General features: G+C 42.4%; 1 protein-coding gene across 3 annotated transcripts in view; it reads right to left on the bottom strand.

Annotated features, from left to right (window-relative positions):
- LOC104146214 (S-adenosyl-L-methionine-dependent tRNA 4-demethylwyosine synthase TYW1) overlaps positions 1 to 26,690 on the bottom strand; it is a 115,969-nt gene that overhangs the window by 48,164 nt on the left and 41,115 nt on the right. For all 3 annotated transcript variants that reach the window (XM_068910637.1, XM_068910638.1, XM_009678159.2), the window contains exons 11-13: positions 22,479 to 22,588; positions 16,383 to 16,560; positions 12,241 to 12,376 (exon numbers count right to left, since the gene is read on the bottom strand). In XM_068910637.1, the coding sequence (XP_068766738.1) occupies positions 12,241 to 12,376; positions 16,383 to 16,560; positions 22,479 to 22,588 (424 nt within the window). The remainder of the gene's footprint in view (positions 1 to 12,240; positions 12,377 to 16,382; positions 16,561 to 22,478; positions 22,589 to 26,690) is intronic.

Here is a 26,690-nt window from a genome sequence, read left to right as displayed (position 1 = left end):
TTTGTTCTAAGACCCGAAAAAATGTTTTTTTAAAGTAAATCCAGGACCATGGTTGCTCCTCATCCATTTTCCACAGGCATTCATTTTGAATATACTTACTGTAGTAAATCATCATGAACAATATTTCTGTTGATTTCTTTCTTTCTTTTGTATTTCTAGGATAGTTTCAGGGAATTACCATACAAAACGTATTGGATTTTTTTCCCCCCTAGGGTATACAATGTAGCTTAAAAAAAAAAAAAACGAACAGCATTATAACAGACTGTATCAAATCATCAGCAGAAATACACTTCCAGTTTACTATTAAACAGACCACATAGCCTGACAATATTTCAATTCCTTTCGGGAAACAGAGCATGTTTAACACTAAACAAAGACAGAAAAAGCATTAGAACAAATCTGGTAGTGCTCCCACTGAGCCCTGCCCAAAAGAGTCATTACCACCAAAGACTAGGGCTCAAATCTGAGCTGGAAGAGAACTCGCGGGCAGTACCCAAAACCACCTTCATAGCCCTTAACCAGGATAAAACACTTCAGTAATGCTTTAAGTTTGTGCTCAAGTCCCACTGACTTTGAAAAGACTTGACAAGAGACACTGTTGTGAAGGCTCCCAAATATAGGCCTGATCTGGACCTTTTCTTCCCAGGCATCTTCTGATTAAATGCAGCAGCAGTCCCTGGGGTCGAAGGCAGCAGCTGCCAGAGCAGCAGGGAACTGCAATGCAGGCAAGAAGTGACGAGCGCTTGGTCCGACTCCGGCTGCCACCGCTAGAGAGGAAGCGATGATCAGCGCGGGAGTTCAGCCAGTTCTCATTCACGCTAGCCATCAGCCAACCTGGACAGGCCTTCAATTCCCAATCCCACCTGTATAACAGCTCCTTCATCGAATGTGGAATATCCAGGAGAATCACTGACTTGCCTGGATCTGCTATTGCCACCAAATAAATGATTTTTAGTTAAGCTAAGCAGGCATCTCCACTTTCTTCTGGACCAACACTGTGTGTTAGATCACACGATGGGGTAGACGCACTCACACCTGGTCACGTGCAGGGAAGAGAAGAGAGCATTCATGCCCGGTTTCAACCTGGGGAACAGCTGAGACCATCTTTGGGGGCTTCCCATAGACTCATTTCACATTCCCCTCCTACCAAAAAGGCACTAATCTTACCTCCAGCTCCATGCTGTGACATCCCTCTAGCTCCATGACCCAATGTCTCAAGCTTGGCCAAAGACTAGGTCAGCCTGCTACACCTTGCGCTTGGTGGTCACAGGAGGGATCATTTCATATCCTTGAATTAATAATGCACGATTGTAACCCTGGCATTTTAAGGAAGTCAAGGGAAGGACACTGTGACGATTGAATAATAATAAAAAAATAAATAAAATACAAAAATTGGCCTTGAACAATAATGTGCAAAACACCTCAACACAGACTGGAGAGCTTACTACTCAAGAAAAACTTGAATGGCGTTAAATCGTGCAAAAAAGTAAAGGAGGAATAAGATGAGCTTAAAAATGGAGTCTAACTTTAGCCAAACACTTCTGTCTAAAGAGTAAACTGAACATTCACCAAAATCTCTTCTTTGAATCTGGTGGAAGAACCCAGTCTCCCCCACGGCAGCTGCCAGGTGCTCAGTATTTTTAAGTCATCACAGCAGTTCTTTATACATCTAGCCAAAGATTTGGATGCCTCACTCTGCACTTCTGTAGCTGGAAGTCTCAGCCAGGAAAACAACAACCCACTTAAATTTTGCAGGGCTTTACAAAACTGTTCCTCAAAATCAGTGGTTTTTGCTCAGCAGCTGGGGTTACAGGAAAGAATAAATAGCACTTTAATATTCTTACAGTGATGACGGTTTAAGTGAGCAATTGCAGGTTAACGAAAAATAAAGACATCATGCCCGTAAGGTGAAAGATGAATTCCTGATTCGATAAAATGTCAGGACTGTCAGAGGTATAATTCACAGAAGGCAGCAGCTAGTAATGCAGACGTGATGCATGTGTGACTAATGGCACAACACACCAGGAGACTGAACGCAGGCCTGGGCTTAAGCCTGGGAAATAGCTTTTGTATTTAATAGAATAAACTGACACTCACTATCTCGGGAAACTACAAACCAGCAATACAGCTTCAAGAGTAAAATGATGAAAGCAGAGACTAATTTGCCATAAAAGTGTAATTACCTTATTAAAATATCATTCTCGCACTCTGTGAAGCAAGGGATTTATAAATATTTTTCTTCTGGGTTTTGTCCAAAATGCTTAAAAATAGAATTAAAAGCCCCACCACGATTTGCTGAAAATCCTGCCCATTTAATCAAGAACAACAAATGAAGAATCTGAAATACAATCTCTCTTATAGATTAAGCAACTCTTGCAAGGCAACTTGCTCTTGTAAAATCTTAACTCAACAGTTATAATCTAAAGTAACAAACATTACATAAAGATAAATAGACTTTAAACATTTTAACGGCCCGTCCTGTTAAACGGCCGAGCTCCAGCAGGCGCACTGGGGATTGAGATACGCTCCTGGGTGGTGCTGATGGCAGAGTTTGAACCATGCCAGGAGGCACCGTGGCACAGGAGGAAATCCCTGCCTGCTCCAGATGGGTACCCGAGGGAACAATACTCCCCATGGACAAGTTTGTGTGAGCAGGCTCTGAACTGACACTGGATGATGCTCTGCAATGCATTAATGCCAACTGTGGGAGCAATCCATAGCCATGGCAAGAATCAGGGCTGGCATCAGAGCCTAACTACCTAGACATATTCCTACAGAACAGGCTGACAGCAGCTAGCTTCACAAACCTGTCTGAATGCAAAAATCTCAGGCATGAGGCGCTATATATTGCTACTGATGAGCACCATCGTTTCACCTCGTTTTACTGAGGCACACGTTCATTTGTTAAATTACCCACCTTTCATATGGTGATGTATCTGCCTCTCTGGCACCCTAAACACAAATGGTGACTTTCTACTCAGGCGACTGTGCAGCACAGCTGGAGTCTTTGGAAGGAACATTTCCCAACTAATTCTGGACGATGAAGATGGTAAAGACTGTATAAGTTAAACTATCTGTAAAGCAGTCTTTAAAGGCTATAATCTATAACAGAATAAGAACTTACCCAAATCTTGCACGTTTCAAAGTTGTACGTTAGCTTGATACATGTTATTTAACAACTACACTGCTTTTTAAAATTCATAGCAAAGGGTTTAGCAAAGTAGTAAGCGTCTCTTAATGCACAGTCTAACTCCTGCTCCCACCAGGGAGCTCCCCCTGCCTTCTGTGGTACATGTTTAACATCTGAAACTCGGACATTTCAAATTAAAGTTTTCTAAAACTGAGACCTAGTCCCTACCAAAAGCCTTCACATCTTCCTATTTTTGCAGAAAGTTGGACTTTTCAGAAGAGCCCAAAGGGGAGATAAAGCTCAAGGCTGTGAAGCAAATTTCAACGCACCAAGCCAGAATGAGACAAACGCAACAAAACCAAGACACATGTTCTTACAGGTGTGTAAACAGCTGCATTAGCATTTTGGATCATCAACTCTTTAATTGCAGGCCACATCAACACTCAAACTCTTTAAGCTATTCTTTTTTATGAAGTAGCGAAACTCTCTTTTTACAGTTAAATAACTAGAGGAGCTCATTTACAGTGCATCTAATAACAATTCCTCCACCAAAAAGATTTATGAGTAGCCAAGTATTCCCGTGGGATTACAAGGGGAGATCCCAAAAATACTCAGCACAGTAATCAGTGCTCTCTGAAGAAAAAATTAAGAAGGTAAATTTTTTTTTTGTTTAATTTACATACACTTTTTGTTTTTAGCCTTCTCAGGCTAGGAAAAAAAATAGGGTAACGCGCACACAAAGCAAATAAAAGGATGCATAAAACATCTCGACATTCATCTTGGAGACTTCTTTCTGCATCATCCATGGATTACTTCCTAACTAGAGGGAAAAGACAGAGGGAGTAGAGAGGCGATAGAGAAGTGGAAGAAGAAAAAGGAACGAAAAAAATGGAAAGCAAATTGAAGACAGACATTTACAGGATAAGGAAATGGGAAAAGAAGAAAGAAATACAACTACAAAGAACGGGAATGATGGGGAAATAGGCAAAGCACGGTAAAAAACAGACTAGCTTGAGAGTCATTGTTTGCAATTCTGCTCATTTAAGCTACTGCGTCCCTCTCTGACTCGTCTCACGGCAGTTGTCAAATCCGCAGGCTGTTTGCAAAATTCAGCTCTACGCAGCCAAGCCTGAACCATATAACCCTGCTCTGCTTCTAGCAGGAGAGGCACCGCTGACTCACCTGAGACACATCGTGCTGCGTTGCAGACGGGCCATACAGCACTGAACAGATTTCTGTCTCAGTGCTGTGAACTTTTTAAAATACACTGGTACAAGATTTATGAACACTGTTCTAGGAAAAAGTGATTGGAAACAGTCCACTCCAAGCCTTAAAGCTTTACTGTTCCTCACATCCTCCACGTCGCAGAAGCAATGCAGGTCATGCTACTGTTACAAAACTGACTACTGTACTTAGAAACGGCTGAACGTTTTTGAGAAAAGCTGAGTTTACTCAACACAAAAGGCCTCAGTTGCATAAAAATTAAAAATAAATCATCTCTGACTTGCCAATTTGTTTTGATCTTTTGTCACTGTTTCTAATTACCAGATTCCTGTATGTACAAGAGAATAAACCCCACAACTTTATCTGAAGGACGCTCCAGCAATTTAGCAGCTTCATAAAAATCTGTGAATACATGTGGTGTAAATCCTGCGTTTCTTAGCTTGGCAAATCGAACAGCAGTTGTGTCCAAGGAGAAAATGCAGGACTTGGCAATCAAACTCAGAACTTGCAAGTCAACACGGCTCCAGATGGGTTACTCCAGCTTCCTCAGCAGCTGCTATGGTAACGAAGGCTGTTGCACATGGTTGGAGAGTTCACAGACTATCCCACTGATCAGAGCCCTCCTTCACATCTAGCAGTAAACGTTCAAAGTTATAAATACCCAGCTCCACACCAGCTCCCATTCTGCTTCTAAGGATGGAGAACCTTACAAGGGAAAAAGGCCAAGGCATGAACAATCTAAATGCTACAGGAAAAGAAATCACTGATTTGCGTGAGCTGCTTTATTACTAAATCAATCCGACAAAGAAAGTTCAGGGTCAGATTCTGCTCCTGCTGGCGCTCGTGTAATCCTAAGCAGAAACTGAAGCTTAGCAGCCAGCACAAACTGAAGCTTAGAAAGATGATTACTCTGGAGAGTGAGAGCCCTGAACATATGACTGTTCCTAGAGCTGTATTACCACCTAACCACCGCAGGTTCCTGCCCTGCAGGAGAGCTGGAGGAACAGACTGAATGCCCCTCAACGGCTTCAGCCACAAACTGACCAGCTTAGGTCAAACCACATTCAGCAGTTTGAGCTGAGCCTCCAATTTCATCCTGAAGCAGAGGAAAAGCATTCACACAGCCCACTCCACCAGCTGATGCATGGGGAAGAGCAGCCATGGGGCACTAACTCCGTATGCCACTTCAGCTAGCTCTGCAAGCCTGGGACCCAGCAGCCTGGCCTTTTGCCATTTGAACACATATGTGCTACTGAGGCCATCAGAGCTAACCCCTTACAAGAGAATTCCTCGCTTCCTCCAAAGCAATCCACCTTCCTGATTTTATTTGCCTCACAAGAGGGTCTGCGACCATGTTCCCTCTGCTTTTGCACGGCAGCGGCATACCAGTTATTATCTTCCCATAGAAACCAATTTCTCGTTTGTGGTGCTTTTGCATCAATTATACACTCATCCTGACCGAAATGAGAAAATAGATCACTCTTGCAGATGCTTTGTCAACTCATCTTTCTTAAAACGTCAAATGAAAAGATCCAATGAACTAAATAAATGCTTCTTATCTGAATCATCACGCTAGAGCCATTGATATTTGGTTAGTGAGAAAAGAGAAGTCCAACAGTTAATGCACTTAGCAGAATGGAATATTATGCAATGCTCTCCACAATACCAATACATGGCATTTGGCCCAGTACCACTTTAACTTTATAGGCTTAAGTAAAAAAATGTTTTAAAATAAAGTGAAGATACAAGTTTCCCTTGCCTAGTTGCTACAAGTAGAGTTTTAGGTTCAATCTTCCCTTTTAAAGGGTTCACATAAAAACACACACATGGTCTTTCTTCTCAGGTTGCTTTTAAATGAAAACTATTACTCTTTTTCACAACTGGAGAATGAAAAAGTGAAATGACTTCTCCCAAACCATGAATTCTGGTGGGGCTAAGTCACGAGTTCTGGCTCCCGAAGCTAAGCCTTGGGGAACACAGCAGCCCTTTGCTAGTGATCGGGTTCATAAATAACAGAAGAGTTGGAGGGGAAATAAGAAACTGATTTGATCCAGGCTCTCTAAAAACAAAGTCTAGCACCTGCATTATTAACATCCGCATGCAGTATTTAAGGAGAGCTCAAGGCAAAACAAAGACTAAGTTTAATAAAAGGTAGGTATAGCGAATACTTCGTATGAAAACGTTAAGTAGCAGAAAAGCTAGTGAAGCTAAATAGCGTGTGCTAATTAAGGAGCATAACAGAAGGGTGAGCTGAGAGGAGTCCGGAGAGTGAGGAAGGCTCTCTCCCATTTACACTTCATAGGACACAGCCCATTTCCAGAAGATGTGGGAAAGGAGAGATGTTTCTTCTATCAAGCACCAAGGGTGGTTGCTGAGCAACTTCCTCTGCAACTATAATTGCTCCTCTGGCAAGGGATAAGTGGCAAACCGATAGCCTGCAGACCTGGCTACCCCAAAGTACCACACAGTAACAAGGATGAGAGATTGGTATGGGATGATGGACAGAGCACTGGACAGGGCATTAAGACAACATGGATTTTACTCCCACCTCTGCCTCAGACTCACTGGAGGGCCAGAAACACCTCGCTTTGCCTCCTGGCCTCACCATCCTATTCTCATAAAACACACAGTAGCAACCAGCAAGTGGAATATCACAGCATTTGATTCTGAGATGCGTTTCTGAAGATTCGTTTCCCTTTTCTTTCCTGCAAGTGAACCAAGAGATAGTAGAACAGATAGAAGTAGTCAGATTTCATTCCCTCTGATGCCAAAGATCTTGTTGAAGCCTCATGTGGATCACCGCTTGCTGTTTGCTAAGCCGAAAGGACACGATGCATTTCAGAAACTACAACTTAATATTAAACATTGTACGTCTGTAATACTCATCATACGGCATTTCAAAGGCTTATACCAGAAGTCTCATTAGCAAAACCATTAAAACAAGCACACAGCTGGTAGAGAGTGTTTATTGTGCAGAAGAGTCAAATTAGTCTACATTTATAGTGGCAAAATTGATTGCCGATTCTAACATCTGTTGTAAATTTTGCATCTAAATTTGCCTTACAACGTCACTTAGCTCACAAACACCAAACCAGGCTCTACAAACCAGCACCCCTCCCCCAGGGACCACATGAATAATCTCCATGCAAACCAAATGTGATCTTTTCATAAAAACAATCATTGCTGTCATGTATTATACAATAAGCAGTAAAGCATGCTTGAGATGTAACTCAGTGTATTTACGCTATGTTTGTAATCACACAGAAGCCAAGGGTAACTTTGAAGAAAGGATCTGTTCTGCGGGGGGGAAGAGAGACCCAAGTAAACAGCACCAGATGCAAGCCTGTATCCTCATCATCCAGAAACGTACACGAAACGACACGTAAGCAATGTTACAACGCAGAACTGGAAGACAGCAATGAAGTTTGTTTTGTTTTTAATATTTCCTGCCTTTCTCTGGACAGACTATCTCTATCACCTTCAGGCAAGAAGCACATACCCACAGGCTCAAATACCTACAGAAAACCAGTGCACTGTCAGAAATGTGATATCTTAGGAGAAACAGAGCTAAGAAAAGCTAAGGAAAAAAAAAAGCTAAGGGGAAAAACAAAACAAAACAAAAAATTTGCTACACCTCACTCACAGAGCCATGACCCTGTTTCTCAGTGAAAGCTTAATTTCCTTGAAGTAGGAAAATAAGTTAATAAAAATTAAAGAGCAGCAGGAAAAAAAAATAAAGAGGACAAGGCTTTGCCAGAGATCTAAAGCAAAAGTGAATCACGTATAAAGACACAAGTCGCTAACTGATCTCCAGAAAGTTCTAATAAGCTGTTTCTTTGCTTTCCGTGACCCTCCTGGAAGGACGAGGCAGGATAAGGTTCTGCCTCATCATCAGTTCTTGCAATGCCATAACATTTATTAACCTAAAGGGTTTTTTTTTCTCCTGTCATTTGCTTTGTGTGTGGTTCCAATCTGTTTAAGAGGACGTTGGCACCTGTCCTTTGAAAGGTAAAGCGGTTCAGTAATGCCTACTTGCTGTCTGGCAGCACTGCAAGTACTTTGAGGTACAGCGTAGAGAGCAGATTGAAGAGGATTTATCACGATTAAGTCAAGAAGATACAGAAAGAAGAGGTGACGCTACGTCAAGGTGCAAGAGTGCTCTTCAGAAGGCGTGAGTGAGCAACCGGGACCATCTCCCCAACCCTCTTGAAGCCACCAAGACTGTGAACTTCCACGGAACAACAACCACTTGCTTCAAGAGTTGCTTTCACAACAGGGAAAGAAACAGAGGGAAAGAAAAAAGAGGAAATACCAAAACATTCTCCCCACTCCCAAACAAAGAAACAAAAAACCCTCCACCAGTGCGTCCAGAAGCGTTGCAATGTAATGTTGAACCACAAATGGGGTATGTTTTGCTGCTATTGGCATCATCATCTTTTCTACAGAGTTATTTTCAAGGTCCTTGCATACAAATCTGTGGGCAGTTTAACAACAAATGCCTTTTAAATAAATAAATACATTTACAGCACTGGGTCCCTACATCCTCACTTCATCTACTAGCGTGGAGGTGATTCCAGTTTGTATCAATCAACATCCCTACTGTTTGGGAAAACACCTGGTGATTTATAGGTAGCAACAAGAACAACAGCTTTCAAAGCTCCTCAAGGTACAGAATCTGGTCTAGTACCACCGAGGGAAACAGAGTACAAAGAGCCAAAAATGTGGTTCCAAACAAACAGATCATCACTCTGACCTCTGGTGGATCATTTTCATGCTCAAACAGTGCCTGTTTGGTTAATCATATTTTCCAACAAAGCATAAACTTGATCAGAAAACTTCAAGAGATGGAAAAAACTATTTCTCCCCTCCAGAGTTTTTGGGCCTTGGTATTGATTTGTACATCACTTCTCATTTGCATAGGGCACTGACAAGAAGCAATGGCTGGAAGAAATGCCTTTCAACCACTAGAGTACAGATTTCTCATCCTTATGATGAGAATAGGAATTCTCGTCCTTAATACTTCCTCCAAGTGCTTGTCCATCGAGTCAAGTCACCTCTCAGTCGTTCTGACGAACTAAAGGCTGTCAGATGATAAGACTACCAGATTTTTCAAAGGTGATGTTTGGAAAAGGCACATTCCAGATTGCACATGTTAACATTTCTTTTTCCTTTCAATTTGCCTTCAAGGGCTGAAGGCATGATGAGAAACAAATGGAGCCTTCTGGGAGCCCACCTACTACTTAACATCAAATCCTCTCTCAAGAAACATTGCCCAGTATAGAGAATTAGACGCAAGTTCATCTCAATAAGGATTTCTCTCCAGAAAGGATAAAACTTACTTCAAATACCAGCTGACAAAGAGGGGGCTTCTCTCTGCTTGCTCCAGAAAGAAATCTCACGAAAGATTTTTTTATTCCTGAACTTTCTTTGAAACTGCTGTAGTGACTAATCACCTGCATGCTGTATGATGCTGTGAAAACATACCGAGAACAGCTCCTTATTAAATCTATTCCTTTATTTATAGCTCAAGACCTTTGCCCAGAGCTTCAGTCAAAATTAGCGAGTGAGAGAAAGAGAGAGAGAGATCAAGGAGGACAAGAGACCTTCCATCTTCAGTCCTCAGCATGCTAGGACAGTGTCCTGCCCTCTTCCTTTCTCTCACTCATCTGTTTGCATTTTCAATGTTTTGCAGCAGGAACAGTCTCTAATTACATGTCTCTACAGTACCAACCACAGCAGAGCCCCAGGGACTGCCAGGCTCTTTACATGCCAGAGGGCACAGAAGTGAGCAACACAGGCAGGTAACAGAGCCCAGGAATGGCACTTACTAAACAACATAACACAACACAGCAAGGCAGACTTGTGTCTGTAGAAACTCCTCTCCTCCATTGTTTTCCCTCTTACAAATGTGCCAAAATCAAACCCATCAGCGATTCTTATTAGCAGTGACTCATATCAGCTACAATGCCAGCTTGTCTCAGTCTCAGCAGAATTGAATAAACCTGGACAGCTTGTCAGGTGGTGTAAAAGTATGAGACTTGCATTTTGTTGCCAGATATATAGCATCACTTTCCCAACATAATGCACCAGCACTTCCCCATCTATTCGGAAATATGAACTGTATTTCTCAAGAATATCACAAGATGCATTAGCTTTCACCACCTTTCATTCATCACCGTCTTATGAAATGGTGCTTAATATCCCACATGAACACCAAGCAATGCACTTTGAGGGAAAACAGAAAGCTACTTGCGCTTCGAAGCAGTTAAATATAAATTTTTAGGAGCCTGCTACAACCAGAGAAAGAAGAAATACCTAACAAACGGCAGCTTCCTAGAGACTTCTCCTTGTGCCCCATGTTTGGTGATGTAATACACAAGCAAGAACAGGATGCTAGCAGAACAGTATATTACTGACTGGAGCAACTATTAATTGGCTGTTATCAGGATTTCAAGGACCCTTCAAAGTGCAGTTGCCTTTACGGGAAAATGCACCTAATAGTTGAACTACTTCTTTTCTCTTCACCTTGACCAGAATATTTTTAGCTGTACGGACAGACCTGCCGACACAGTCACCTTCAATTCTTTGCAAAGAAATTTCTGACAACACGCAGCAGTGAATGAACTTTATCTATCTAGGGTCAAGAAAGACAGAAGGAGAGAAATGATGGGCAAAGGCAGGTTCCCAAAAGACTTCTTAAATATTTTTGCTTCATTTCAGCTTCCTTTGTTCCACGCCCTCCTCCATTCTCGCAAAGAACTCAGCAGTAAGTTAGTCCCTGATTTCAGTAAGCTCAGGATTTGGCCTGATATTTTGCCTAAAGAGATCAGCCAGCACAGATAAAAGCAGCTTGATAAAGCTACCCGTATGCCTTTGCAGAAGAAAGCGTCACTAATCTACACTGAGCCTCCTGGATCTACTCATATATTTGGCAGAGAACAGTCCAACATTGTCATCACAAAGCGCAGTAAAACTTATTACTCAAATGAAACAGTCCCTCTTGTCTGTTCTCCTCAGCAGGTGACATGTAAACTTCTGCCAAACCTGCAAATAGAAGTACTTTTTTTTTTTTTTTAAAGCCATAAGCACACAGGATCAGTGAAGGAAAGGAGACAAGTGCATGAAGCACTTTCCATATTAGCTCACATGATGCTGTACACTGAGTGCTTCACTAATTACTATAAAACCTGTAATATGATGGACTAAATTCTGAGCTGACAGTAGTAGGCATGAGCCCATGGGCCTTCAGTTCACCGTTCAACTGCCTCACACGGAAACAAACTACCGGCAGCATAAGAGGGCACCCTTACTGTTGAGCTCAGATCCACTGCTTTGGGCCTTCCAAAAATACACAGATGTCTTTAACTCTGCATAGCAGGAGGGTGACTAGAGCTAGTAAACTCCGGCATGCACACTTTAATGTCCTCTGCATACTTCAATTTCAAGGGAGCCTTTGAGTACCACATATGGCTTTATGACTCCTCCTGGGCTTCCCCTGAATTTCTGGTCTTTCTTTGGCAGCCTGATTTCAGTGTAAGCTGCTTCACTACAAAAATCTGCTATTATCTTATTATCTTATTATATCTTACAGTATCTTATATTTGCAGTGAAGTTTACTGCCCTTTTTAAAGTATGTTCTGCCTTCCTCTTCCCCTGAAATTTCTCCCCACGCGGAAAACCTTTCAGACTTCATGAACTTTATATCTTAATATACAGAACTTGTAAAAGCACTCCAAATACAGCCAGATCCCACTCCAGTGTCCCTTAAGCATCTCCATCTTCCACTTCTGTCCTGAGCAGATAATGTGAGGAAGAAAGGGGGAGGAAGAAAATAAAACAAAAAAACAAAAACAAAAAAAGAAAATCACACATTCTTAACTGGGTACCTTTTCAGACAAGGCCTTTAAACTGTCTAGAAACCTCTGCCAGAAATCCTTGAAGAGGGGCCGATCAATTTTCTTCAGGCTATCTTTGGTGCTGGCATCCACACTGACATACAGCTGCGTTACTGGCTCAAGGTTCCTTGGTAATAAAAAGGAGAGGGGAATTGTTATTTCCAGACATTTCTGCTAACTGAATTTGTGCTTTCTTACCAAAGCACGCATAAAGCATAGTAACTCAGAACAAGCTGCTACTGAAGTCCAGTAGTGAAAGGAACTATACAGTATTTACAGGGGAATCAAACTTCAATGGATCATCTTTGCCAAAATGGCCGTAGTCTTAACAGCAAGAAATTACAACTCACTTTCACCAAATAATACACCCATGGCTATGAATGTCACATACACAGAGGACTCTGAAGACTTTTTAATGAGAGGAGAACAGGAACATATTTCCTTCTAGTATAGTTGCAACACCTTCAGAAAGGCTTTCCAAAGCAGGCTGTGATGGGAGCAGTCTCCTTGGGTTCATATGAGGCATTAAAAGACATTGCTTCACACCCTACCTCTGTGGTTAAAAATCAAAAAACTCAACCCCTTCCTCCAAAGCCCTACTGTTTGCCCTAGCCTGCAGAAAGGTAACACCACTCAGTAGAAATGCAACTGTAAGTCAGCCGATTTCTACTGCTGGACAGGTAGAACCTACCTATCTGCAGCTTGCATCATCAGTCAAATAATCTTTGAAGGGAAATCAAAGCTGTTTAGAAAATAAAACGCAACCCTCCAAAGTGTTCTCCATCCATTTCCAAGAGATCCTTATTTCACATAAATGCCGCAGTGACATCTCTGGTCACGTAACGCTGCTAAACGTGGCGTTTGTGAGGCCAGCACAGGTAATGTCTACAAAATTAAACCTCCTCTGCCATGTTAAGAGCCTGTATCCAGTCTAATCCATTCCCATAAACCCCAAAGGTGTAACAGAGCAAGGTGGACATGTGCACGCATCCCTCGGAAAGCAAAGAGGAGAACAAACAACACTGCGGTCCATTAGCAAAGGGATAATGAAGGGCAAACACCTGACAAACTACAGCAAGCACCCATGCCACAGACGAAGCAGATGAAGCAAGTGAATGCTGACAGATGCTCCTCCGTTAGGTGGTGGCATGGCTGTACGCTCATCAAACACTGGGCAAACATGACAAAGCCACTTGCCTTCTCAGTGTCTGCAAGATGAAATGACAGCCTCCGAATTGCACTGTGTAACTCTTTAGCTCTTAACACTTTTCGGACGACATTAAGGGGGAATCTTTTGTGATGGCTTTTTGTGAAGGCTGTTAATGATGTAGGCTATACTTTTTGGTTTTATCTGGTTCTTTAGAAGAGGGGAAGAAACCTTTTGTTCAGCTGCCAAACAATGCCACCTAGAAAGTATAATAAACCTTCCCCCCAAGGTGACAAAAATGACAAGAACTGACCAGAATGAGACAAAGCAGAGCTGTTAGTAGTCAAAAAATCCTATTACTTGGCACGAACATGCAAGCAACCTAGCTAAACTTATTCTCTTTCTATCTATTTAGACAGAAGAGTAAAACGGCCAAGAACAAATTTAATATTTTAGGTTAAAAACAAAAAATTAGTCTTTGTCAATAAGCTTTTCTGGACCAGTAGCCCAAAGCCACAACCTCCAAAATGACCAAGTGTTCTAGGCATAAACAGATCAAAGTATTCAAACTGCAAGCAGCACAGGCAGAATGTTCTTTTCTTTCCTTAATGCTACATTTGCCCAATTAAGAGGCCCCATTGAAGATGGGGTGCGGGTTTTTCAAAACATGAGCGGAGAAAATAATCTCTTCTCAAAGGATCTGCGTCCTACTGACAGGCAAGAGCCAGCAGGCTCAGCACTGTCACACTGGAGAAAACTAGGAAGGAATGTGAAGAGATCTCAGTCTGGGTCCACAGAGCTCCCTCAGTAGACATGGCTGGGCCTAAAACTAGCATGTGAGACCTTGGGCATGCTCTCGCCAAAGGGGAATGCAGGGAGATGACAGTCAAGGGTCCACACGTCACCAGGAAGAAGCAGAACACCAAGTGATGTTCCCCATACACAGCTACATTTCATAATTAACGTGAAATTTAGTTGCACAGTGCCACAATGAATTTTCCAAGGTTCTTCCTTCATTTTTGGGTATAGTTTACAAACAAGATTGGCTTAGACAGCTGAGATCCAGTCCAGGAGATCAAATTTGAACTTACAGCATTTACCACTTGTAAGATGAACCCAGGCACAAATCATGGCCGGTCAGCATAACACAACTAATGAACAATAAACTGTCTTCAAATCAGCATGATGGAGTTTTACAAGCAAAAGATAGGAGATAGTCTAGTCAATGAGACACAAAAAACTCCCAAAAAGCAAACAAAAAAAACCCCCAAAACCCAGAAACATCAACATAATAATGAGCAAATGCTATATGTATGTATGTGTGGGCTTTTGTGCATAGTCACTAATCAGATCCAGGAAAAGGAAGCAAACAAGAGCCAGGTAACAGTTGAGTCTAAGCTCATAAGCAACAAAATCCAATTAACTACCAAAATGCGCATGTGCAGATGAACCCCCAGTCCAAATACAAAAGAAGGAGGAGAGGAAGGAGGATGGCACAGCCTGCATCACTCCTAGGACCCAGCAAGCAGGCTGCGCTACTACAGAGTCTGCGGGTCCCTCTCCTAGGCACAGGGAACACTCCAGGCCACTTTGTGGGATTGCTCACTGCACGCTGGACATCATGCTGCCTATTTTAAGGCTAACTTTTAGACTATAGCTCCCCAGTGCTGACAGCTGAAGAACTAGCTTGGTGCATGCTTCAATTCTTTTATTAGGCAAACCATTTGCTTTGATTAGCCAAAGAGCAGTTGCAATTTTTAAGATAGCAAGACTAGCATTTTATCACTTTTTTTTGTTTGTTTCTTTTTAAATCCTTTCAGCAGATCCTAAGAAATATATCTTCAAAATATAGCGTATGCTCTTTTTTAAAAACGCTATTTTTAAGAAGGAGCAATTTCCGTCTATCAGGCACATAATACATGACTTAAAGTAACCTGATTACACAATTATTCAATCATTTGGAATGCCTTTGTAGTGTATAATTACTCACTCAAAAATTGCATGGCTCTCCCTCCTCACTGCCATACGCAGACCAAGGAAATGAAGTAAAAAGGAAGCTCACGTTACAGAGCACTAATATGGAAAGGCATCACACTGAAATGACAGGCTGAGCAACATAACCAAAACACCCCACGTACAACTCCACTAACTTGCTCAGGTAACTCCAGGTTGGACTTGGCGTGCATTTTTAGTTCCGACAAGCTCCCAGCTACCTTGCAGCTCATGCTGTGTGCAAGGGAAGTGTGTTAACTAGATTTCTTTGCTACACTGCTTCAGTCTTAGTTAAAAGGGGCTTGGATGCTCAAAATAAATCAGAAACAGAAATTCTTTGCATTTGTGAAGGCTCTTTCATCAGAGTAAATTAAAATGTTGTGAACATTAATTAGCACAACTTCCTCTCAGAGACAGGTAAAAAACAACTGATCCCATTGTTGCAGATGAGGATGATATATCACTGTGCTTTTCATCTGTGCTTACACTGTCCTTGGTGTCTGTTCCTGGAGAGGCTGGGCTACACAGAGCTTTGGTTTGAGCCTTTATTGCTGTTCTTGCAGAGTCAGAGCAAAAGATCAGACTGCAACAGAAGCACGCAAACCAGAAAGACAATTTATGACTTCTGCCTCCTGCTCGAACTGTCGGAAACGCTCACACTAGTTATCTGCATCCCCAAGCACAAAACACAGCACACAGTTCACTTTCTGTTCTTTTTTGCCCTCACACTTCTGGGAGGTACTATATTACATTCACTTCACTTCTAGAAGTAATCACACTTTGTTTAAGAGATACAGAAAAGAAAATCAAGCTGGGAAAGAGAAAGAGATGAGAAAGACCATGGAGAGATTATGGTTAAAAGCAAACAGATGCTGAATAGCCCTTTTCATTGGCAGCACTTGTGCAGAGCTGACTCTGCTAAGCGATAAAATAAAGTATAACACAGCTCACAACAGAAATCTCTTACTAACGAGTTATTTTCTCAAACTCTTACCTAATCTCCTCTGGGAACTGTGCATTTGTAACCAGGAAACTAGAGATGTTATGTTGGTGCAGAAGCTTCAAGAACCGGTTGATCTCTGGGTACATGATTGGCTCTCCCACCAGCGACAGCGCACAGTGCTTTGCTGTCATTGCTTCTTCAAAGCGATCCGCTTTAACTCCCGACACTCCTGCAAAAAGACAAAAAATAGACAGAAATTACCCACAATCACTACAATTACCTACAATCATTACCTACTATAAACCATATATCCACATCTAAAACACACCTTGGCACAAAGAACGGAGACCTGTAACAACTAGACCACTCCTCAATCAGACACAGATGACACTACTCCACTGCCAGTGTCAACCAACATGGCTCTGTTGAAAGCCGCAAAGCAGCATCTATTCAGGCACGCTAAGTTTGGGACTTGACTAAAAGATTACTTTTTTGCTTGCAACAGTCCAGTCAAAATTTCTCTTGCTAGTCCTCAATGATGCCTGAATACTGGAACAGAAAAACAAGAACAAGAAAATCAGTGCCACTTCAAGTAGGTATTTAAAAAAAGAAAAAGAAAACCAGGTTATGTTTCTCTCCACTGCTAATCACAGCTTGTCCCATGGTCAAATGAAGACAAACTCCTGGAAGGAGCTGGGCACACTTCAGAGCAGAGCAACAATAACCAACTCTGAATCAATATTAGCAACCAAGAGAAACAACTCCACAGAGAGAGAGGTTCTGCTTACAAAGAAAACCAACACATGGCATGGTCCTGACTAGCAAGAAAAATTTCAGAAGAGGAAAAAGTAAGAAATTCAACTGCAGCGCCCACGTGAAACATCCATCAGATGCAAGTTTAACTACTCTGAACCACAATCATTGTACCCACAGGAGAGCAGAGGAGAGGGGTGAATATTCCTCTGTCCCATCTCTACCCAGCTCTCTAAGTGCTTAGGACCCCAAATGGATTTGGTTGACTACAAACAAGCTTTTGTTCTGAATATGTCATTTCATGTTTCCTTGACATGCTTTGATGCACTTGAATAATATCTGAGGTTTTGCTTTGGGGGTTGGTCTGTTTTAAAAGACTTAAGTTTGAAACCAGGTCCTCAGCTCACCTCACGTTGCCTAGATGCTGGAGCTCAAACAGTACAGAAAATTACATGCTATGCTGTAAAGCCAAGATAAAAAGAGGCATTCACAGATACTGCTTCAGCCTCATGCAGAAAAGCTGGTGTGTGATCGGAGCAAAGCTTAGTGCATTTTAAACCAGCTAGATTCAGTCCTGGGTAGGTGACAGAACTAACAGTTATTCTGCAGAAACTTGACAATACTAAATGAGAACTTAATTTGAAGAGAAAGGAGAATCTCAACCATATACAGATGTTAAAGGACTGACATTTCTATGCCTAATGCTACTGTAGGTCATTTTTTGGAATTAATTTGTCTTTCTCAGCATCTTGCAATTGGATTATGATAATTACAGTGCCAGCTTTATAAGCAGACAGAAGAAACAATTACAATAACACTGTAAAGGCCTCAAGAATAACTTTCTCAAAATAGTTTACATCAAACGCAGCATATACTAAACACCCTGCAGAGGAGAAGAGAGGTTTTATAAGCAGTCGTTTGACCACATAAATCACAAGCTAGACAGAGGTAAACGAAAAGGGAGTAGTGGCTACGCCAAGAAGCATATGAACTCTCCGGCACGCTCAGCTGCCGTTAACACTACTGCACTCAACCTCTGCTTCTGTGTATGATCCTCTCTGGCTTCAGTCAGTAATGAGCTTCAACAAAGTCCGAGCATGGGCAGATTTTGAATGGCACACGGTAGGTACAACGGGGGAGCAGGAGCTAGGAGCCTTAGGAATGGGAGCTGCACCTGCAAGGGGCAGTAACTTAACAGCTTCTGGGTCCTACTGAGTTCAGATCTCAGTGGGAGCCCCCGCTTCGCATGCGGCCAAGACACCTTTGATCAACACATCTTCCTTGAAAAGCTGACTCCTGCTGCTCTCCTACTGGTGCAGGGGGAAGAAAAGCATCATCTGGCACATCACCCTCGAGAAGCTGGCTGTTGACTTCAGGTACCTCTCTGCAAGTGTCTGTGCACCAGTCACTCCAGATGCACTACGTGCGAGTGAGAAGACAAGGAATGTGTTTCATCTACTCTTACAGTAAGATACATACAACTTTAGATCTCATGTTAAGACTTATGTGTGAATCATTCAAAACAACTCCTTCCTGTAAGCCAGAAGGGTTGTTCAGTTCAGGTAATACACTTTTGTTTCTCTGCTTGCTTTCCCCAAGTTGAACTAGGGCTATAATATCAAAGACATCCTTTCTCCTACTTTTGAATTATGTTCCTACTCTGTGTATGCCCTGGCAAAGGGCACAGATTTACCAGTCACCACCTAGAAAACATATCAAACACTTTCACTCTCCTACTTCAGCTCCCTATCAGTAGCATGTCTCTCCACTGGTTACTCTAAAGGATAATTGTGTGACATTGATTAATGGCTGTGGTCTTCAAAAACCATACTAAGCATAGCAACAGTAAAAGAGGAGAGGATGTATCATCATCTTAATAAGGATGTATATAGAGACTCCTTTATTAGGGTAAGGGGCCACCAAATATTTTCTGTTTCTTCAGAACACGTCTTTTTTTACTGCAGTGAGTGAAATCAGTTAATCATCAGAGGCCTTTGGCACACAGAGAAAAGTCCCTCTGTGTGTGTATCAGAATGCAAAGCCATGGTTCTAGAAAGAGCTAGAAAGAGGACCAATTTATGCAAATAAATTAGAGTACTATCTGAGCAGCACTACCACACTCAAAAGCCTCAAGGACTCTCTACCTAAGGCATGTTCCCCATGCTTTACTTCTCCATCAGCCTGAATCTTCTAGTCTGCTCTACCTTGGGGGTCAGTGTTCAAACACTTCATTCGCAGATGTGCGCAGCACCCAGCTGGAAACTTCGCTGAAGTCAACGTGGCAGTCCACACCGCACCTGGTCAGAGCCACTCAGCCCAGCTGCAATCCATCTTCCCTCCCACACTGTCTCTCCCTCTACAACAAAGCAATCTAGTCCATCACTCTGCTCAAGCCCTGGGGTTTGTTTTTTTTCTTTTAAATCAATCATAATAAAATCCAGCCTACTATTTGTGGAGTGCTGCTAAGTTCTGTGGAACTAGACAAGCCATGTTTTCAGCCTGAGGCACTTCCAACCTGGACAGAGTACAACTATGACACGATACACAAGGGACTTTCATCCTGCAAGGCGCTGTGCATCTTTTAACTCTCCCTGGCTTCAATTTACTGCACAATGTTTCAACTCAATTTTGCCTTCACTGATTCTACTCTAACAATATTTCCACATGCACCTCAGGGAAAGGACCATGTAAAATTCACAGAATGTAATAGCTGGCTACTGGGGTTAAGTTTTTCCTGCTTTTTTCTTGTGCTTAATAAACCTTTCGCTTTTAGGCTCCCAAGACTGGATGACTGTTGTCATCTATCACTATGAAAACGTAACACATCTTTTCTTTCTTCACTTTGCAACACAGTTCTAATACAGACCTCTTTTCAGACTTTCTCCTTTCGCAGTTCAAGGTCAAGTATAACTGTGCTGAGGAGGTACATGTAATTTTCAGGGAATACTGGGAATTTTCTTAATTGAAAATAAGTTCCAGGAGAGAGAACTGGGAATATTTTCAAATGCTACCAAACCTATCTATGTTCCTTCCCCTCTCCACAGCCCTTTTTGGGAAGACATCAAGGGGTAATAAGAGAAGAGGAGGGTTATTCCAGAGTTTGAACCTGGTTTTAAAAAGTTTCCTGCACTCGGCTTTCAGTAGAAGGTAGGACTTGCAAATACCTGCAAAAGGACTTTTGCGTTTCACCTTCTCCATTGTGAACACGCTTCTGCCCTGCAGGGGCAACACATCAATCGGTTGCATCAGCGGCTGCATGCAAAAAACTTATTAATCACTTTAAACAACATATTTGCCTTGAAAAATGCCCCATAAATGACTGTTTTGAGTCAAGTCCTGCCAAACAAAAAAGAGGGAGGTCGTTTAGGACTTTTAATAGTTATAACAAATTCCCAGAAATACAGATTAGGAAGGACTTCTTCAGGTCTCTAGCCCAACCTCCTGCTCAAAGAGGACAGTTGTCAACACTGGATCAGGGTGACAATGGCTTTGCTTAAAACGCTTGAGAACCTCGTTCCCCCACCACTCTGGGCACCTGTCTCACACTTGCACCCCTTTCTGCTGAACAAGCTTATTCTAACACCCAACCTGAACCTGCCAAGCAGCAGCTCGCGACTGTTGACTCTTGCTCTATCACCCCAAATGGGTCTCCCAGCTCAGACTGACACGCAGGGCTGTAACACCGCTCACACAGAAACCTCCACTTCTTGCTGGACAAGATCCCCATTTCCTCACAGACTGCCCTGCCTTGAGAGCTGGCAACTGTGCTTTGGTTGGAGTGATGGAAACGCATTACCAACACCAACTGTTTCCTTCTGCCATCACTCCTTTCATCTCACCTCTTCCCCAAGGAACTTCCCTGACAAAATTAACATTCTTCTCCCTTACCCCACTGCGACACCCTCAATTCTGTCCCATCCACCCTAGCATCTCAGCATGAAAGGCTGAGAGAGCTGGGCCTGTTCAGCCCGGAGAAGAGGAGACTGAGAGGCGATCTCATCAATGTGTACAAGTATCTGAAGGGAGGGCGTTAAGAGGATGAGGCCAGACTCTTCTGCGTGGTGCCCAGTGCTAGGTCAAGAGGCGATGGGCACAAACTGAACCACAGGAAGTTCCGTCTGAATCTGAGGAAAAACTTCTTTACCCTGGGAGGGAGACAGAGCACTGGGACAGGTCGTCCAGAGAGGTTGTGGAGTCTCCTTCCCTGGAGATATTCAAAACTCGCCTGGGGACAACCCTGGGTAACGTGCTCTAGAGGACCCTGTTTGAGCAGGGGGGTTGGACTAGATGATCTCCAGCACTCCCTTCCAACCTCAACCATTCTGTGATTCTGTGATCCACCTTTTCCTCGTGGTTTCCAGAGCCAAAATCCAATCCTGCAGGATTTCCCTATATGTGACAGGCAGTGAACAGCTAGAACTTATTCTGGCTGTTCTCCAATTCAGAATGGGAGCTGGCTTCTCCAGAGAGGTGCTGGTCTGAGATTGTAAGATGATTCAAACCAGCAACTCCATGAGTAAAATGAAGCTCATGGGGCCCTATTCTATTCTGTAAGTCCAATGAATGAGAAAGAGTAACTCCTCTGCTGATAGAAGTTTTTCCGTCCCATCTCTAATCCACTGGGTTCTCTCTGCACACAGCCAATATAAACAAATGAGCTCCCAAAATGACAGCCAAGACTAAGGCTCATCTTGCACATTTTATGGATGCTTCATTTCCCTCCCGCTGCTCACGCAGCCCTCCACCGTCAATTTAGGAAGAACAGAGTTCTAGACCCGTCCGGCCAAGCTGGTTAGCTTTTCCAGCACGCACAGCTGACCTTGGCAGAGTGACCAAGTTTCTTACATTTGAAAAAAGAAAAGAGGGAAAAAAAAAAGTAGGTAGAGAGATATAGTGGATGTACAATGAACTCACAAGCAGTTCATATGCTAAGCAAGATGCAGTAATAGTCAGAAGCTGAGAGGTGCTGAGCATCTGCAGCTTCAGTTACAACCAAATGTTTACCAAAAAAAAAAAAAAAATCACATAAAAAACCCAAATACACACACACACTCTGTATGCTTGAAATACCTGTGGAAGCCTCCATCCTCACCTGGGGAAAGGATGTGACAACTACAAGGATGCCCAAGAAGCAACTCCATTCTACTCCTTCAAAGGCAGCAAATGACATCCACTGTTCTAATGCCATGAAAAAGGCAAAATGTCTCAGAAAACAAGTAATCAACGTGCCACTGAAGTTTCCCATTTGCACATCTTTCTGAAATTAGTTACAAACTTTATGCTTCCTTTCTAGCACTCTGCAGAAGATCAAAATGTTTTGATTCTCGCTTCAAAGATGCTGCTGCTGATTATTTTCCAACAGTGTCATTAATGGGGGAAAATAAGAGAAGTTACCTTTGAACTGCTTGATCATATTCTGATGGTTCTCAATAGCCTCCTGCAAGATCATTTCAGGTTGATCCATTTTCCATCGCCACTCCGTACCCACCGGATTTGTATGATGTCTGAAGGAAAAGAGACCGAGTTACTCATTGCAGTTTGTAACATACAAGGAAGAACCCATCTGTTGCCCCGGGTACTTTGGCATTATTTAATCAAATAAAAAGCAAAAGCAAATTTGCAGGAAGATCTCACTTCTGACACAACCCACAGATGTGATCTTTGAAAATGATTCTTATTTTCTTCTCCTCCCAGGCTCTGGTCTCCCCAGAAGGAAAAAATGGACCTTGCAATTCACACTGAACTTAACATACCTATTTTGAATGAAGGGTAAAAGTTTTCTAGGCATTTAAAAGGATGTTTTGCAGCCAAAAAGATCTCTGTAATAAAAGGAGAACTAGTTCTACTTCTTCTGACCACAGCTGCATGAAACACTCATAAGGTCTTAAGCCATTTTTAGCTCCACGGTAAAGGTACCAACTGCTGCCCTGGGAAGGAAAGGATTTGTTTCTAACCCAATCCTTGTGTAAAGTTCTGGTAACAAGACAGACGAGGCGGACTACTTCAAATACATAAAGAGACTAGGAAGTTTGCAGTATGCCGGAGACGAGTCTATGATGGATCTGCTTAATTCCCTAGATTTATTCAGTAGAGGCTTCTCATCATTTGAGATCTGCTAGCTACTGAGCTACTAAGAAACCTCAGTGCAAAAAATAAAAATAAAACATTAATTTCTCTGAGCCAAAACAGACTGCATGAACAAAAGCAACTCATCTTCCATCTGAGGGACAGCTACTGTCAAACAGCAGGGCACCTTGGTTTAAGAAGCCAGCCCTACATACCCAGAAAGGGTCACTCCCCTTGCACGGAAAAGGCCTATCCAGACAAATTTACCATCAATGCACCTGGAAGATACCAGAAGTTTCTCCCCATTCCCTTCTTCTTTGGCACAAAAAGGTGTTATTAAGGCATTATAAGTCATCTGGACAACATGCGTCCTGATCAGCAGACGAAATACCACAAGCAACTTGTGTGGTACACATGGTCTCATCTAGGCGGCCTACAACCCGGAGAGAGTCTATACAAGAGTACGGACCTCTCCCTAGTGACAGAAATAGCATTAATGGACTAACACAGATATGGATGAGAATACAACATAAAGTAATACTCTTAAAACCTAAGAGTTTTCTGACTAGCAGATCTCTAGTTCACCTACTGCTCTCATCATCATGCCTGGAAGCTGACTTATTCAGTCTTCCAGCCACACTGCATCTGGACCTGACATCCAATATTTAACTATAGGAGTAAAGACAGAGGGAAGCACATTCTCAGAATTAAGTGGCTGGTTCAGTACCTAGCAAAGACAAATCAAGGCTCCCACTAACTCCTCCAAGTGAGGAAGATCTGCAGCTCCACACTTTCACAGGGCTAAAATATGAATTCTGGAACTGGCATCTGCTAAATCGGCCTTCTGGCCCGTTGCTGTCCACTTCAAGAGCACAAAATTCAAACACTACTCTCTGAAATGGCTTTGCCATCTCAAAGATAATAACCTTTAAGCTAAAACAGCTCTGCTTTTTGTATTTCTTTCTTTTTCAGGCTGCCAACATGGAAAATTTTCTGAATGCCAGCTATAAAAAGGCATTTATAAAACTCTTACATGTTTAGCTACACAGCTTGTACCTTGTATATTTAATAGGGCAAGTTGGCAGAAAATCAATTGACTCTTGATGCACTCTGGACAACTATTAATTATTAGCGTTTAACAGTCCTTGAATTTTTAACACATTCTAACTGCTTAATAAACACACCAGGTCATGCCTACAAAGCAGCTTATTTGGCAAAAAGCAGCTCTCTTCTAATATGGAAAAAAACCCCAATGTTTGGTGGCTTATGAGACTGTGTCACAGTCCCTGGCACAGACAAAATTCCATCGTCACTTTTTCATTCCTCTGCAGGCTCTGTGACCCCCTACATCATCTACCTCACTAGCAACTCAAATCTTGAGAAGAACTGAAAGCAAAAATACCAGCAGGTATTTGTGCATGGTATTCCTGCCCTTTCCACAATAACACACCATACTAAATGGCCCTGTCCCAAACCCTTATTGCATTAGAGGACCTTATTGCATTTGGACCTTCAGGTCCAAAACACGCTCATCTGAGAAGCCGCCCTAATATTCCCAAGGCAAGCCGTGACTGCTCCAGCAAACCACTCTGAGAAAGCGATGCAAGACCACACCAAATAACAAGAGTTCTCAGCCCTGCCCTAGCTAATGAAGATGGCCTCCCATTGAACCTTACTTGCCTTCTCATCAGACTTCTGATCTACCAATATCATTTGCCAATGTACCAAAACGTCCCCAGCAGTCAGACCTCGGTGAGGAAAGCATATGCTTCAGTGGAGCAGTGCATTCAATTCCCCAATCAGCTGTACGTTATTTTAAATCAATCAGCTTTTGCTTGATCATCAGGGGCAAGTCTGTTCAACACTACTAATTCCAGTGATGGAAAAAGGCAAGAGAATTTACTGCAATGCCCTCACAAAATGGAGGCATTTTCTCCCCGCACCTGCCTAGTTATAGAGGAATTTTTTTTGTTATTGTTGTGGCTGGTTTTGTTTTGTTTTAAGTCTGGCAGTTTTTGCAATTGTGCCTCTTGCCATCTCTCAGTTAGGAGACAGGCAGAAACCACGAGTAAAGATGGTCTTGGGGTCAGGACTCCAAAAAAAAAAAAAAAACCAAACCAAAACAATCAGGACTCCAAAACGAATGTTGATTCTGTCACTGACTCCCAGTATGGCCATATAAACCAATGATCCTCTTTTAAAATAGCTGTACTCTCCTGTGAGCAAAACTTAGTAATACTGAGTCTTCCAAGAAACTTTGAGGGAAAATGCAACACAAATATAAAGCATCATTTATTCTAGTGAGCAATGATTGATGCTGATAGCTGGCAGAGAACATGAAGATCAGGAAATGCTGGCAGCAGCGATGTTGAAAGGACAGAGTATATGATTCCTAGAAATGGACAGGAGGAACAGAGCAGAATAAAAACAACAGAGTTCAAGAAAGCAGACTTCCATGAACTCTGAAAACTGACAGGTGAGATCCCAGAGGAGGAAAGTTTCAAGGCAAAGGAGTTCAGCAGAACTGACAGTTTTTTAAATCCTATTAAGGCAGAAGTGCAAACTGTGGCAATAAAAAGAAAAGACATGAAGTATAACAAGAAACCAATCTGGCAGAATTGTGAGCTCTTCACCAACCTTGGTGGTCCTCCAGCTGAAAATAAAAAGAACGTACGAACATAGGGTCATAATCACAAAGGTCAAAGCACAAAATAACATACAACTAGTAAAGGACATACAAAAAGGCTAACAAGAAAACCTTTGCCTATAATGACATGAGGATTAAGAGGCAAGGGGACCAAGGGAAATGCTGGTCCAACAAGCAAATTTTAATGCCTCTCCATGATGACAAGAAAATCAAGCATTTGTGCCTTTTCTTTTACTTCTTCCCAATGACAATGGAAAGAACTCGAATTAGCCTAGGAAGGGGACAGGTTAGAGTACCTATCTAAATGAAGTGTTTTCAAGCAACTAGGTGTCACTAAACTCATCCTACAGAGTGTTGGATGAACCGGCTGATGGAGCATCAGAGCTACTAGCCATAAGCTAAGAGTTCCTGGAGAACAGGTTAAGGGATTGATTCCAAGAGCCTGGAAAAGCACAAATGCAACACCCACTTCAGGAGAAATCAAGGATTTCTACATTAGTCCTTCTTATTCTTCAGGTCCCCTGAAAATCGTGGACTAACAGCTTGTAACCCTCAGGAGACAGCATGGAGATCAGTAACAGCTAATACGAATCTGTCAAGAACATTTCATGCAAAGACCACCACGGTCCTTGTAAGCAAAGGGAAAATTAGGAGGTCTAGCTCTTGACACTGCTTTACAAGACGTTCTCATAATCTGCCAACAAAAACTTTCTGCAGCTAGAACTATTCTGTAAGGGAGCGCGCATCAGGGTGGAAAACTTGAATCAAAGTGTAGTTACGCTGGTTCATTAGGCAACTAGGTCTATCTGAAAGGCAATCTGGAGGCTTCTATCCTGGGACCGGCCTACTGTTCCACTTCAACAACTGAATGACGGAACAGGAAGCAGACTAAC

This window comes from Struthio camelus, chromosome 16 (assembly GCF_040807025.1).
Source record: "Struthio camelus isolate bStrCam1 chromosome 16, bStrCam1.hap1, whole genome shotgun sequence".
NCBI classification, from domain to species: Eukaryota; Metazoa; Chordata; class Aves; order Struthioniformes; family Struthionidae; genus Struthio; species Struthio camelus.
The sequence above is the reverse complement of the archived record's forward strand: the minus strand, read 5'-3'. Positions and strand labels throughout refer to the sequence as shown.